Source organism: Lissotriton helveticus, chromosome 8, assembly GCF_964261635.1.
Source record: "Lissotriton helveticus chromosome 8, aLisHel1.1, whole genome shotgun sequence".
Classification (NCBI taxonomy): domain Eukaryota; kingdom Metazoa; phylum Chordata; class Amphibia; order Caudata; family Salamandridae; genus Lissotriton; species Lissotriton helveticus.
Window position 1 is genome coordinate 354,978,608 of NC_136069.1, and position 15,393 is coordinate 354,994,000.

The 15,393-nt window shown below is 43.1% G+C and overlaps 1 protein-coding gene across 1 annotated transcript in view; it reads left to right on the plus strand.

Moving 5' to 3' along the window:
• The window catches only part of LOC144771636 (cilia- and flagella-associated protein 337-like), a 556,113-nt gene that overhangs the window by 363,105 nt on the left and 177,615 nt on the right, over positions 1–15,393 (plus strand). Inside the window, exons 19-20 of the mRNA XM_078656000.1 lie at positions 4,390–4,444; positions 8,019–8,064. Of these exons, the coding sequence (XP_078512126.1) occupies positions 4,390–4,444; positions 8,019–8,064 (101 nt within the window). The remainder of the gene's footprint in view (positions 1–4,389; positions 4,445–8,018; positions 8,065–15,393) is intronic.

Genomic DNA, 15,393 nt, shown 5'->3' on the forward strand with positions numbered 1-15,393 from the left:
AATTGGAGCTCTTTGTGGGCCATGTTGGGGGATGACTGCAGACAATATTACAATACCCCCATTCCAAGAGTGGCCGATCGGGCCAGTCTGCCACAGGTGCCCGGGAAAGATAGTCCACATTGCTCTGTAACCGTCCCAGTCAATGTTCAACCTGGAATGAAAAGGTTGCGAGTCTAGGAACCAGCGTAATATACAAGACTTTTAATCCTTGTGCCTGGACAGCCAAACAAGTGGGACTTGGTTTGTTAATAAGGTAAATGTACATTCCAACGGAAGGGTTGTGACAGCCCACTTAATTGGCAGACATTCCTTCTCAATAGTTAGATATTGCTGTTCCCATACCAGAGGTTTCCGACTGATATATATTATGGGGTGAAGATCACTGTTATAGTCTGCCTGATATGAGACAGCCCCCAAGCCTCTGCCAGAGGCATCAGTTTGTAACACAAAGGGTAGATGGAAATCAGGGCAGATTAACACAGGCTCCTTACAAAGTCAGGCTTATAGTCTGTCAACACTCTCCTGCTGTTATGCTGACCAGTTGCTTATCTTGGCAGGCTGGTGATTTTTTTTTTAGATGAGCAGTCAATTCCAAAAAGTGTGGAATGAACCGTCAATAATACCTCATTAAACCTAAAAAGGAACGAACCTCGGGCCATATTATCAAGAAAGGGCGATCATTATTGCTGCTTTTATCGGCAGGAAACTGCCGCTAAAGCGGCGATAATTGGCTTGATAATATGGCCTTATGAATTCCCATAGAAGCCCAGGTTAACACCAAAACCTGGGCTTCTATGAGAATTCACAAGGCATTATTATCAAGCCCATTATCGCCCCTATAAGGCTGTTTCCTGCCGATAAAAGCAGCGGTAATGTATCGCCCTTTCTTGATAATATGGCCCCCCCTTTCTTTGTACTAGGAAGAGGAATATCTCAGATTGCCTGTACTTTCTCTATTTGGGGGCAAATGGTACCTGCCTGGATTTGGTAGTTGAGGTATTTAATAGAGTCTGTTGCAAGGGTACATTTCTTTGGATTGGCTGAGGCCAGCTTCTTGTAGAGCTGAGAAAACTGAGGATAACTGTTGTATGTGTAATACAGAGGAAGAGCTAAAAATGACGATGTCGTCTAGATATGCTCCAGCATACTCTCGTTGGGGTTTCAGGATACTATCCATTAGCCTATGGAACAATGAGGGGGCCCTGTGTAAACCAAAGGGTAACACTTTAAACTGATATAACCCTGATGGGCTGGAAAACTCTGTTTTCGCCTTGGTATCTTCAGCTAAAACGATCTGCCAATTGCCTTTTGTCATGTCTGAGGTTGACAAATAGGTGGCATTACCTATTTTTTTCTATCAGCTCGTCTACCCTAGACATTGGAAATGTATCAAACTTTGAAGTACTGTTCAGCTGTCTGAACTCTATACAGAATTGCAGAGACACATCTAGTTTTGGTACCAGAACAAGGGGGGAAGACCAAGCACTGTTTGAGGTTTCAATGGCAGTGTGCATGATTCCTACATGTTCTGCCAATCTGTCATCAACCAGCGGTTCCAGAATGGCACCTATGAAAATGCACAGCTTGTTGGTAAGTACAACTCCAACACACGACACACCACAAGGCACTCAATCATGAAGGAGTACAATGTCAAATTACTCATGCATTGATTTGCACAGTGCATACATTGTTGCTGTGGCAACTTTCATCCCCAAACATATGGGCTTTATTTATGAAGGTTTGTTGTAGGGCAGTGCCGCAAGGAATCTTGCGGTGCTGCCCTATGTCAATACAAAAGTGCAGGAATGTGCCGTATCTATAAGATACGGTGAATTCCTGTCCCTTTCCTCTGTTCTGGTGCACATTGAGCTGCCAGCAAGCACTTCATCTATGCAAACCAGCATATTTCCACCATACACCGGACTGCCCCATACTGAGATTGAGCATGCCCTCCCCTTGTGTTTTTTTCCCTGCAGTGGAAATGATGACAACATGAAAGCTGCAAGACAGACAACTTTGAGGCAGGGTTCAGGGATGGCTGCATTGGTGCACAGCAGACCTTTTTACAACAGCACAGGGTTGTGCACATGGATGAGATGTACTCCAGTGTGTTGTGTCCTTCCTTGCATTAAGGAAAGGATGCATGTTGACACAGACCTATCAGTATGCATTTGCAATCAGCAACATCTGACATTACTTAGGACCCATGTTCCACAAATTTACATAGATGTTGTTCACCACAATACCCAAGGCATTTACTACTATGTCAGATTGCCAACAGAACATCACTTTTTGCTACATTCTGGTGGATGTATGCACTTCTCCTTATTTGCAATCCAGCGTGTAGCCAGTTACGGATGGTTAATGCCACCTTGTGAATGAGGCCCCTTCCCACCCCTCACTTACCATGAAAAGGACGAGGAATCCATGTTTCTATGAGCATTCCACCACTACAGGCATGTCAAATTTTGAGTAACACATATCTACAAGGCTCGGGGGGTACCAACAACTACAATAACAGACACTAGGGCCTTATTTACAAGCCCCTTGCACTACCAGTATGTCACGTTTACAAATATTGAAAAATGCGCACCAGCAGCGTAAGGGGCTTGTAAAATATGGCTTTCTTCTCAGTCTGGAAAAATGTGTTAAACACAATTATCTGTTTCTCCTAATGTTTTGCTATTTTATTGTGTGCTGCACACATGGATTCAGCAGATCACCTGTAAGGATTGTTTATGTGCAGGAAGGCATCCCTTCCTGTACATCAACATTTGTAACTGCTGCACAGACACCCTAGCAACCTGGCACAAGTGTGGCTGAGCTAGCGCATGTCAATTCTGGAGACAACAGGACTGAGGGACATGCAGGGGTGTGTTGGATTTTTGGTGCCTCCAGCACTCCCTTGTATTCCTAATCTTTTTGAGCACTGTGCTACCAATTTTGGGGCAACACTATGCTCCACTAGATTTTTGTATATATGCCCCGTGGTTAGTACAGGAAAGCCCCATATCTTGACTAGAACACACATGACTGTTATTACACGGTATGTTAATCTAAGCTGACTGTGAGACTTGTAACACTGCCTGATGCCGCCCTTTAGATATGGGACACATGACTGTTCACTTGTCATTGTTTGTACACATGAAGGGCTTAGTTACAAGACCCTTATGCCACTGGTATGTCACTTTCAATGAGGTAAAAAGTTACATACTTGTAGAGCAAAGTGCTTGTGAAAAAGCCCCAAAGTACCTATGTGGCTACCGTTTGACTTAAACACAGTGTGGGATAACGCTGAGGCATAGATGCCTGGAAAGTACAACGTGATATATTTCCCACCTTGTTGTTACTTACCCTGTTGTTTTTGTAGTTGGTCATAGTCAGCACTGTCCATTACCTCTACTCCAACCAGTGATTCCTCACAGATGACTGCAGACACTTGCTCCTCCAAGGCACCGAGCTCCTCCTGTGGCACTGGACTCCCACCTCCGGTCTGCAGTGCTACCTGTCGATTGCTGACCAGTTTCTGCTTATTCTTGCACTTGGCATCATGCCAGCACTTTTTGCAGTCCGTCACTGTCCTCTTGATTTCTGCGACAGAGTTCACCTCTTTGACTATGGACTGCCATATAGCACTTTTAGTCCCCCAATGTCACCTTGGAGCTGACAAAGAGCTGATGTGGCTTCTCCATCACCTCCGCAGACAGGATCCCATTCTCCTTCTGACTGAATCTAAATGTCCTCTTCCCCATGGACTCTGGCTGGTCAACCTGGCTGTTGGGTGGGTTGGGGGAAGGGGGGGGGGGGGTTTGTTGTCCTATGCTGAACTTGATTCTAGCTGCTTCATTCTGCTTTCAGGCTCCCCCATAGCAGTGTATTTGTGGACTTTTTTGCCGCTAAACACTGAAAAGTGATGCTGGGCTAACTAGCGCAAAGTTTGTTGCTGTTAATTGGCCAGATGTCACTTTTTTCACGCAAACGTGGATTTTTTTTAACATCTTGATGCTAGATGATCCTAAAGCCACACGCTGCTTAGCGGCAATATTTTTACCACTGCCTATCCTCAAATCCTAACGCTATGTTTACGACGTATTTACAATACATCGTTATGTGGCGTTAGGTCCAGCTAGCGCCAAGATGTTAAAAAAACATTGTAAATATGCCCCTGGGTTTCAAATTATTGTCTATTGTTTTGCGATATTTCTAGTTCTGTCACTAACACCATACGAAAATGTTTGTCGCTGAAATAAGTCTGCCTTTGACTGTCTAACTGAATTGAGTAACTCCTCCAAAAGGTGTCTTACTTTTATTTTTGTGATGGATATCAGCAGGTGAGGTTTCCCTGAAGAGCTGTACACGGGGATAACATATTTTAATCTTATTTTCCAGAAACTAAAGGTCAAGAAGTGTGTGACTGTACTTATGTAGATATAAACAGAAACAGGTAAGAAATTACAATTTTGTCAAAGATGCTAAAATTAAAGACTTAAATGCGGTTTTGTATTAGAAATATATCTTTAAATGCAGATTTACAATACTTATAGAAGCATACCTCATGCAAAGGGCTTCTAGTATACGTGATAGTGAGGAGTGGTATATGATGTGCACTGTACCTCCAGATGTAATTTATAAGGATGTTTTGCGATCAAAAAAATATTCTTAGTCATTTAGATATCTTTTATCGGTGCAACATGTCATCATTAAGTCACTATGGAGCACCATGCCATACATATTGTAAATGGCGAAGGATACACGCGAGTGTGCTAGCTAGCAAGTGAAGGGTGGGTATGGTGAAAGCATGAAGGGTATGTGTGTGTGTGCATGTGTGTGTGTATGGAAATATTGATAATTGTTAGATGTAGCTTGCAGCATGGGAGAAGTATCAGTAGAGGTGAGAATAACTGTGGCTGCACTTTAGGTGGAAAGTGGACATAGTTTGTTGCTGACAGCAAAAAAAGCCAACATTACCTGGTTGTTTTACCTTGTTGTCTCAGATATTAATCACAATTGTCTGGCCCGTTGAGTTTTCAGCATTATCCTTGTACCCTAATGAATTGTGGGAGGACCGTCCACGCCTGGAGCACTGTACTTCTCAGAAGCTGCTCCTATGTCTTTGTCTTTTGAATGTTTGCTGCCTGATGACCTGGTCATTAGTTGTCTCCAGAGTATAAAGTTGTGGATGGCCAGCTTCTCCATATATTCTGGTTAAGTATTCACGATGGATTCCTACAGAGTAATTTACATTCATTGCTGGATATCACCGGAACTGAATGCAGTATTTTCATACAGCTTTGATGTGCTTGTGTATTTTCAGGGTCAACCTTGCTTGCTAATTCTATACACATTATAACCTGTCATTGATTTGATTAGATACTCGTTCGTTGAACCCAGTTCAATAATAAAATCAAGCCTCAGTGATTGATTTGTTAACTTCTACTTTTTGCACTGGTTGAAATGGTCGAAAAGACTCAGAACAACAGGCATAGGTTAATCTGATTTGTATTGCTTTAGTTGAAGCGTGAATGTTGAGACTTTTAGGTTTATTTAATTATCTGTTTTGGTTCGAGCGCTCACCAGGGATGAAGGCAATGAAAATCCATTTGCTATATATTTAGAGCCTTCCAGCAATTATCTCTGTTTTCTTGCCTTTGAGGCACCTAAGCTTCCTCTCATCCAGAGTTATTTGTAGAATAAACAGTCTGTTATGTTCGTTTGGCTCCTGCTACATCCTTTCCACAATAAGGAGCATAGGAGAGAATTCCCAATCAAGTCGCCCTCCACTCATAACATCAATATAACAAAAAAGACCTGCTTGTGCTTGTGATATCATTAGTTACTCATTTGGAGATGCTTACGTGAGGTACTTTCTGACCTCACACTTTTTTCTTCTTGTATACACTAACAAGTGGGGGTGTAAATGTGGTGGATTGACAAACATTGAAAATTAGACACCCAGTTCCGGCTCCTTTAGGCATTTTTTAAGCCAGCTTTTAAGCAGAGATATCATTACCCTGTCCTCAGGATCCTTGGAAAAGCTTTTGTGTCCGAGCACAATCAGGTCTTTTTTGATATATTGATCCCTGCTACATCCCACAAGTCAATGCGGCAATGCGGCTCTCAGGTTCAGCCACATAACATTTGATGTGAAAAAAACTAAAAAAGTAGGCCTATTGACATTCTGAATATATTTAAGGAATTCCAGTTATGTTTATTTAAGGAATCTAAAGAACACAAATAATATTTGTGAGCAGGTGAATAAAGCCGGATTTTTATATGTTTAATGTAAACATGACCATATCCCAGTAAGGGACCCATTACAAGTGCGCCAGTAATTTCCCCCAAATTACTGATACCATTGGTATTGCTAATTCCAGCAGGAAATTAACTCTGAATGCAAGAAAATGTAGAATAACATTTGGATATCAGTGTTTCCGCTGTGGTTTAATTTTAGATGGCTTTTCTCACGGACATTTCACCTGGTATCAACATGCAAAATGCTTGTGTGAAAAAATCTGCAGTCCCCTCACAACTTGTTATTCCTGATAGGACTGATAACTCCGCTTGCTGACCTCATTGTGAATTACCGGCCTCCTGTAAAGAAGCCTTAAGTTGCTGAGCCTCAATGTTCTCTGCAAATAAAGACTGCCAAGAAGCTTCATTAAGTTGACATTTTTCTATACAAACATAGAGGTTATTAAGGCTTCAGAAAGCAGCTTCCCTGGTGGAGGACCTCCTACCATATTTTCAGATCCCTGCCTGCCTGGGACATGACTGCCTTGTGTTCATCCTCCAGTGCAATGATGTCACACAACTCAGGCGCCATGTTGCTTTCAGCACGCTCAGCATATTTTTTGTTTTTCATGACGAAACTCTGAAGAGCGGGTTAGAAATAAAATTGCTTTTCCAAGTGCCTGTGGGTCAGTTACAATGTTTCTTGTTTTGGACCATCAAACTTTTCCTTGTGGTCCTAAGCAGGAAAAATTTACTTCAGAAGCCCTACTGAAAGGGGCTGGCCTTCTAATGTTATCTTATGCAGATTTCTTGAGCGCACTATCAGCTGGGAGGGTATCCTGATGCTGCTGTACATTGGCTTATGACCATGTGATGGATGAGCCGCTGTACGAAAGATTCCGATGACAGGGTCTGCTAAGACTCCGCTATAAGAAACCTGGCACATCCCCACCTCTAAACGAGGTTGGGAATTACGAGTTTTGTGGAGCTCCAACTCTACCAAGCTCTAAATGAAACCCACATACTTCTATATGTAGAATTTCAATTACCAAGCTATAGAAACTCCATTTAATAAAAGTCTGATGGTTTAATGAACCTCACTCCTGCCTCCCATGACCTTGCAACTTTAACATTGATCCCTCAGTTCTTGATCACGTTCTCAGAATTTTATCTATTGCTGGCCTGTAGGGCCTAGTTACGAGCTACTCTGCAGTTCTGGCGGGATCAGCAACAAAAGTTACCGGTCTCATCAGAATTACGAGATGTGCAGGAACAGCGAAGACGCTTCATGTTTCACCCAGAGATTTTGCCTCCTTAAAACAGCAAAACTCTCCACGCTGTGGCGACAAATTATGAATTACTGAGGGAATCTGGTGCAGTATTCCCAATTCCCATAGTAATTCCTAATTTTTAAGTGAACCCGATAAACTCACTTGTAATGCTCTGCTTCTCATCCCATCTAATTTCTAATGTCTTGGAGTAGGGAATACCAGGAGTAATCACCTGTACAAGGCATGAGGCCTAGATTCTATAGTATGGTTTGGCAAAAAATGGATATAAAACAGAATAATGAATTTAGATAACAGGTGCAGAGGGACATAAAGTAAACTATATTCTGTAATCATCAGCCCTGCCCCTGAGGAATACTGCATGTTTGCTTACAGATCCACTTATGATCTAACAGGATCACTGCTATTCTATAGTTATCTCTCAATATTTGGCTCACAATATATAGATAATAAAAGATAGATGAAGTCCTGTATTTAATGTCTCATGTTTCCTTCCAGGTATATCATAGCAGTAGGATGGGACAAAAGAATTAACATGTATTATGTAAGTAGAACATGAATTATTACTTTGAAACATATTTTGAAAGGTACTGTTTTGTTAACTGAATATATATTTGCACACTCCAGTACAGGAAAGTATAATATATGTATGTATTACAGTTCCTTTTTTGTATCTTTTATTTAATTGCTTTGTATTGTTCTACTGTATTTTATCTTAAGCTAAATAAATATGCTTTTTAAAACTTAAAAATAATTTATGTTTAACAGCTCCAATGCACTCATTTACCAATGACAAGACATTGTTCATATGGCCAATTGCAGTACAGCAAGTTTACAGAACATATTTAAGTTTGTTGCTGTACGTTCCGTTTATTCTTCAGTTAGTGTCCTTTTTAGGTAGCCTTTCCGCAGTGAGCGACTCTTTAGAATTAAGAGGGTGTAAAATGTAGAGAACAATAAGCATTTCTCTCTATCCATTCCAACATCTGTAACAAGCAACAACAGTAAGCATTTTAGAATGGTGCTTGTTTGATGACCACTGCTTGAGTTTGTTATCTTTTGTCACTAGATGGCCCCTTTTACTGTGGGACTCGGTTCAGAGCTCATATTCAGTACTTATTGTGGCACTTGCTGTGTGCTGGGGATCATTGTTTATCTTGAATCAACATGGCTTTCTTCACGAATATGAGGCTTTTTATAAGCTTCCTTAAAACTGAATGCCCTTGATTCTTCTAAATGGGGTTATTTATTATAGCCCACATTTTGAGAATCCACCTCCAGCATCGACTCTCTCAAAGTGTATTTAGCCTGTGGTTTTGTTGGAAATGCGTCCTTCAGTTGAAGCACACATCTGACTGCAGAACCTTATCCATGAATAGGGCATTTTCAGCATTTGCATAGGTGGCAGTACCGTCTTTGGCGTACTCTTCATGCTTTGCATCCTTAGCTTTCTACATCATTTGCAGGTCCACTGGAATCCTGTGAGTCTGTGGCCATAGCGATTTTCCACATAAGTATGGATTTTCTGCATTTGGTACATAATCCATCATGTGATGCATAATTAGCAGATTTTGACAACAGATGTACTTCTAGCTCAAACAGATCAGAAGTTACTAAAAACACTGTGACGTGTTGCTGCACAGTGAAACACCTGTCCCAAATGTTAAAAGATCACTTTTCTGTGCTTTCTGCTGTACTTGGGTTTTAGATTGGTACTAATGAGGTGAAACTCTTGTTCATACAGTGTAAATATGTATAAAGGACAAAATAATGAAGTGATACTCTTACAAAAAGTGCCACATTATACCACATAATTTGCTTTTTCTTGATGCATAATTTAGCGAAACTTGTAGCATATTTTGAACTTCGCTTGTAAATTAATTCCAGCGACCTCGATCATAGGTAACAACCTTAGTTGAAAAATATAGAGGCATAGACAGTGCTGCCAGTTAAACTATTCATTTGTACAGCTCTGATGATTGCATGATTTCTGGTCTTCATGCCTCCCTAAAACTCCTTTTAGAGTGAGATATCATGCTAGATATCATGTGAGATATCATGCTACACACAATAATTGACAATTTTACTGCAATTTCTTTGCAGATTGCTGGCACCATACATTTCAGCTAAGCAACAGTTTATTTGTCATTTTTGTGAAACCGTATACCTACCAGAGGACACTGTCATCTAGAAGTAGAGGAAATGGTCAAGTTACTATAGCGTAGAGTATATGGTAGCCGGTTATAGCTGCTGCCACAGAGCTACAGTAGTGGAACACTGCCATACCTAAAGCAGGTTGGTTCTGCTGTTGCTCTGGAACATCTGAGGTATCTTGATGGATAGAACTTCGTGGTTTGTTTAGAGGTGCAGAGATCTCTGTGTGGGATGAAGCTACAATGTAATTGGACATTGTGAAACTGCCTGTTGGATACTTTTTCCGGGAGTTCCTGCCAAAGCTCTGGAGGAAGAGTTTTTTAAAGTTTCCAAACTTTCCTCTGGTGCCCAAACAGCTGTAGGAGTACACTTCTAAGGTAACCAGGCCATCAGTGGAAGGCACAGAGAGACTCTCAGAGTGCCAGGCAAAGGCCAACAGAAAAGTCCAGTTCCATTCCAGTTACTACTGGTCCTCTGGCCATTCTTCACAGGAATGTCCTCTTCAGCTTTTTATATTCCTGGACCCACCCAGAGATTCAGCCTTCGAGATCTTTCTGTCCTTGGAATTTAAGTGGAAGGGGGTCCAACTCCACCAGTCCTTCTTCTAGGTCACAGACGTCACATGCAACAGGTTAAGTCCATCTGCTATCATTTCACAAGTCCAGCAGAATGGCAGGGTGAGGTTCCAGGTTGGTAGGGTTGACCATCCTGTGGGTGGCCGTCACCCTAAGACACTCGTAGTCCCTTTCTGACCAATGCAATAAATGTCCCACCTAAGACCCTGGCCCACATTTTTTTTTCAGTAGTTCCAATTTGCCTTACTGCAACCAGGCCCAAGATGCAATGTGTCAGAGCAAACCCAAGACGGCCAAAGTATTCAGCCACACTAAACTTGGACGCTGATAACAGGAGGGTGGTGTAAGAAATGGGGTTATTTGTTGAGGAAGTGAAAGCCTCACTCAAATAATAAGCACAATTCTTGTCATGGTGAACCACAAATGTCACTAAAAAAACATGTGCTTTACCCTCTGGTAGCTTGGCACAAAAGCTATCCGGTTTAACTGAGCAGCAAGTATTTATGCAGTACTCAAACAGCATTAAAGTGAATACAAAATACAGGAAAATCCCAATGTAAAAAATAGAGTAAACTTTAATAAGTAAAAGTACACTAAAACCATTTGATGATGCTGGGATTTACGCTGGCTAAACGGGACATTGCATGTAGGTGGAAGGCTGGGGCACCACCTCCGCTATCGGTGTGGAAAAATCGGTTGGACTTTAATATGGGCTTGGAAGTTCCCATCTTTCAGGCACGTGGGTGCCCGATGAAACATTATAAGATCTGGAAGAGGTGGGTGCAGTGGTAGTGAGTCCATTGGGGCGTTGCCCCACTAAGCCACATGGACAGCACTGTCACGCCTAAAATGTAATTCGTGCCAGTAAAAGCCTCACAGTACACGTCCGGCCCCGAGGCAATCGGAAGGCGCTGAAATGGGTGGAGTTGCGGCAGCGGCAGCTTGAGTGACAGACTGTCACTGACAGCGCGGCTGCAGCAGCAATAGTAGTGCGCATGTCGGTTTTTGGGCTGGTCATTTTTAGGACCAGCCTGAACATGCGCACACTACTCCACTGCTACCTTTCTCCTTTGGAGAGCGACTGGCGAGGGACCGAGGGTGCTTCATGCAGCAGCCCCCGGGTCTCAAAATGGGTGGGGAGTAACCCTGCTCTAGCCAATCCTGGCCCTGCTAATGCAGCGCCTGGATTGGCTGAGACACTGCGCAGCCGGGTGTATTTCAAGCTGAGGGATCACACTGAGGCGGGGCGTGATCCGATCCGGAGTGTAGAGAAGGAGCGGAGGAAGGTACATTTTCTTTATTTTAATTACAGTCGCCGTCCCCCGCGCAACACTCCTATCCCGTCCCGCACCCATCCGTCTTGCAGGCCGCAACTTCTAACTTTCCGTTATTTGTCTGCAGAGTAAAATAAACAGTGCTCCAATCATAAAGTTGTTAAACGCTTGCATCTGATTCAAATTAGAGCTCAGACTCACAGAAATACTTCTATCCATCATATTTATCCAAGACTTGGGCCCGCGGGCCGGACAAACATTAAATGTGCTGCAGGGAGGCTCACGTGTGAAGTAAGCGCGTGAGAGGCGCGCGCTCGCACCTCGAGGAATTGCCAAATAGCGCAGCTGAGGAAATGTGAGGACGCTTCATTGTCCCCTATTCAGTATTGAAGAGTATTTGGGAGTGTGTGAGGCGAGTGTGTTAACTAATTGCAAAATAAAAAAGACCACATTTCACGGTATTTGCGCGCTACCCGATTGCCTAAAAACAAATCATTTTTAATTCACAGGCCTGTCATTGATCGCCACGTTCTCACTCTGCCTGAGCACTTCAGCATGCTGTGATCGGTGATATATTCACAGTAATGATACATGTGTACTAGGAGATACGTTTCTGTTCTTACAGTGCAAACAGCAAGCTTCATATCTTTCTTGGAATCCAAAGTTAACTCATTTACATTGAATGAATCACAGGGTACAGTCACTTTTGAGGTTTATTTCTTTTCTTGGCAGAACATCGTGCTCAACCAAAATGAAAGTGCTGCCTGCTCGTTCACTCTGCCCTACTTGGCTTTGAGAATAAATGATGGCGCCCTCTGCGTTCTGCTTGACTGATGACGTGTGTTTGTGCAGCCGGCAGCCCCTGCTTCAGAGGTTTTAGAGCACTCATTTTCTCGAAGTGATACGGATGAGAGGAGAAAAATAGGAAGACAAGATGGCCAGCTCGTTTGTCAAGGGCCCATCCCTGGAACCCTTAAGAGTCACAGGGAATCTGTTACACAGATGTGGACTAAGCTGGTGGTCTGAAACAGGGTCTTGTGAGAGGTCAAAGGTTTCACCTTTCCCTGATCCTTTATTTTTCTGTAATGGCAATAAATATGTTGCAAAAGAAGTGGTAGGAGTACTGCTACCAAATACAACCTTTCAGACAAAAAGGTAGACACTGCCCATAGGAATGTTTACACATTTAGCTTTACATACTGGTATGGGTAGGGCCTAAACTTCTCATCTCCATACAAGAAATGAACTTAAAGTGGACTTAAGTCAGCCCCTTGCACATGATTGGCTGACTCTAGTGTCTATCTCAGTTTTCTCATCTTGATTCAGTGGTTTTCTTCCTGTGTTTCTCCCACACAGGAGAATTTCAGTCTCGCACTGTTTTGATGAATTAGTTGAATTTTTCTTTGGAATACTAGGGACCGTCGTGGAATTTAAGGAATACCAGCTCAGTTTAGTACAAACCATCACTTGTGAAAGAATAGCACACAGTGGCACAGATGGACAAAGCAAGTGGTAGGCCAGCGTCTGATATGCATCCGATTAGACTAACAGTTTTGCCAGTCATTGTCTTTGTTAGAACAGATTCACAATTGCTTTATTAACCTTCCTACTTTCTTAAATTGGCTTGAAAATGCACCATTTGCTCATTCTTTTTTACAAAATTTTCTCGGGGAGAACCCCCCCGAACCCTCTGTGAGTGGTTCGGGCTCGCTCGCTCACCGCAGTGCAGTGCGAAGATTCGTTTAGGCCCCCCACTATCAAATGTCACCAGCCGCCACTGGGTGGGCGGTATATAGGGGCTTGGATCGGGAGTCCCCTGTTGTGAGAGATGTGGCACATGAGGGATAAACTGGGCAGGAGTTGTGGTTCTGGGCATGTTGGGTCCTGCGAATGGTGTTCTTTATGTGCGGGCGACTGTGCACAAACACTGGTGGTGTGCAAAGACAGTGCGGGGGTTATGTTTTCTTATAATTTCAGTTTTCTTTTGTATAATGTTTATGTTAAATGTGAACGCAATATGATCTATGAGTATTAAGTGGCAGGTTGTCTCTGGGTTACAGAGCTCTGTATTGTATGTGACAATTGACAAAATAAAAATTGTTGTTAAAAAAACAAATACAATTACACTAAAACAACATACATTTCATGAGTTGCACCAAAATTATGAATATTTAATGTGTCTAGTGAAATTGCTCCAAAAAGCACAAAGCATCAATTGAGGTTATCTGGTCATGCTGGACCATGTCAAAGTCATATGTTCAGGCTGACCATGATAAAGCGTGGGTCAAATACAGGGACCAGGTTCGTCCTGCTGAAGATTTTAGCTTCTCTGACTCCAAGCCAACACAGGAAGCTGCAGCTGAGCTTATTTTCCGTCGACATGAGGAGACCAGTATTGGCGTGAAGAGCAGGTCAGGCAGCACAGACAGTTGCTGTCTGGCGTGAAGATTCATTTGTTGCTGGAACTTTGCATAGGTGGTCACTGTTGCCACTAGATCTCCGAACAGATGCGAGTAGCAGGTAGTTGCTGGAGATTCGCATCGGCAGGTGTCAAGGATGGTCATCGGGCGGCGCAAGGAGTCGGTTAGCAGTCGCAAAGAGCCCAAAAACATCTGGATCTTTACCTGGAACTCAGAACGTGTGGTTTTGAGGAAGTAGGAGTACACTCTGATGCCCTCCACATATCTAGAACTTGAGGGCACCTCTTGGGGATCACGACTCATTCTAGTAGAGGCCAACAGCAGGGCTCAGGCAGGTTCTGGCTAGTCCAGTTGGTGCTAGGCAGTTGCAAGGAGTCCACTGGAAGTTTGTTGTGTCCCTGTGGTTTAACAGGAGGTTTGCCAACTGAACCTTGAAGTCACTTCTCGGGAGCCTGGGTTCAAGGTTCAAGGTTGTCATGTCCAGTCTTCCTTCTTCAGACTGCAGGGCAGTCTTTCTTATGAATCTTCCACAGGTCTAGGAGTGTTCTGATGAGAGGTTCTGAAGGTGACACTGTTATCCCCAGTTCCAGCCAGTGGGTGGGGGATACTGATATCCCTTTTGTCTAACCTTCCCCCTTTCCTGTGTTTGGCTCTCAAAGTCAGGAAGGAGGCCGACAAGCCTTGAGGCTACCCTTTGAAGCCCAGGAAGGCTGGGTTTAACCCCCAAAGGCATCCTGCTGAAGAGAGAAACACTCTTCCTCTCACCTAAGGCCCTTGTGTCCCAATTTCTGTAACAAATACAACAAGCATTTACAATGCAATAGGTCTCGCAGCATTAAAGTTTGAGTTACTGGCATTGTAAATGACAATGCTTTGCATGAATTTTTTTTTTAATTTGCAATTGGTATATAAAGATTGTTTGTGAATGGTTAGCTGTTGCTTATGCTAAGCAAAGTTGGAAGTAATATAGAGTGCTAGTCTTGCTTGTTATAAGCATGCTGATTTAAAGTGCTCCGATACCTGCGGGTAAAGTTTGCGCTATATAAAAGTGAAAACGAATCAATAAATTTAAAAAAGCCTACCTGTACCACGTCCGTTCTTATTCTGCGATGCCACATATCTTTGGGTCCCTGTACTTATTAACTGCACCCGGTTGTGGGAAACCTCCATGGCAGGAACAACGTGTTGCGGGGCAGACACGGGCAATGTAGCCACTGTCCTGTAGCTGCACCGCTGGGTAACAGTGTAGGGGCAGGAAGGCAGGCAGTTGGTAGTGCTGTGCCATAGCAGTGTAGTTCTCTGTGTATGCTGGGCATGGGGGTTGCTATTGGCTGACAAGAAGTGGTGAGGAGGTGCTGGTTTGGTGTGCTTGCTTCCTGATCTTGGGCAAGCAAGGACAGTGCTGTTGTGGTGCTTAGTCATGATGTGGTTGGGCTGAGTGATGTGGTGG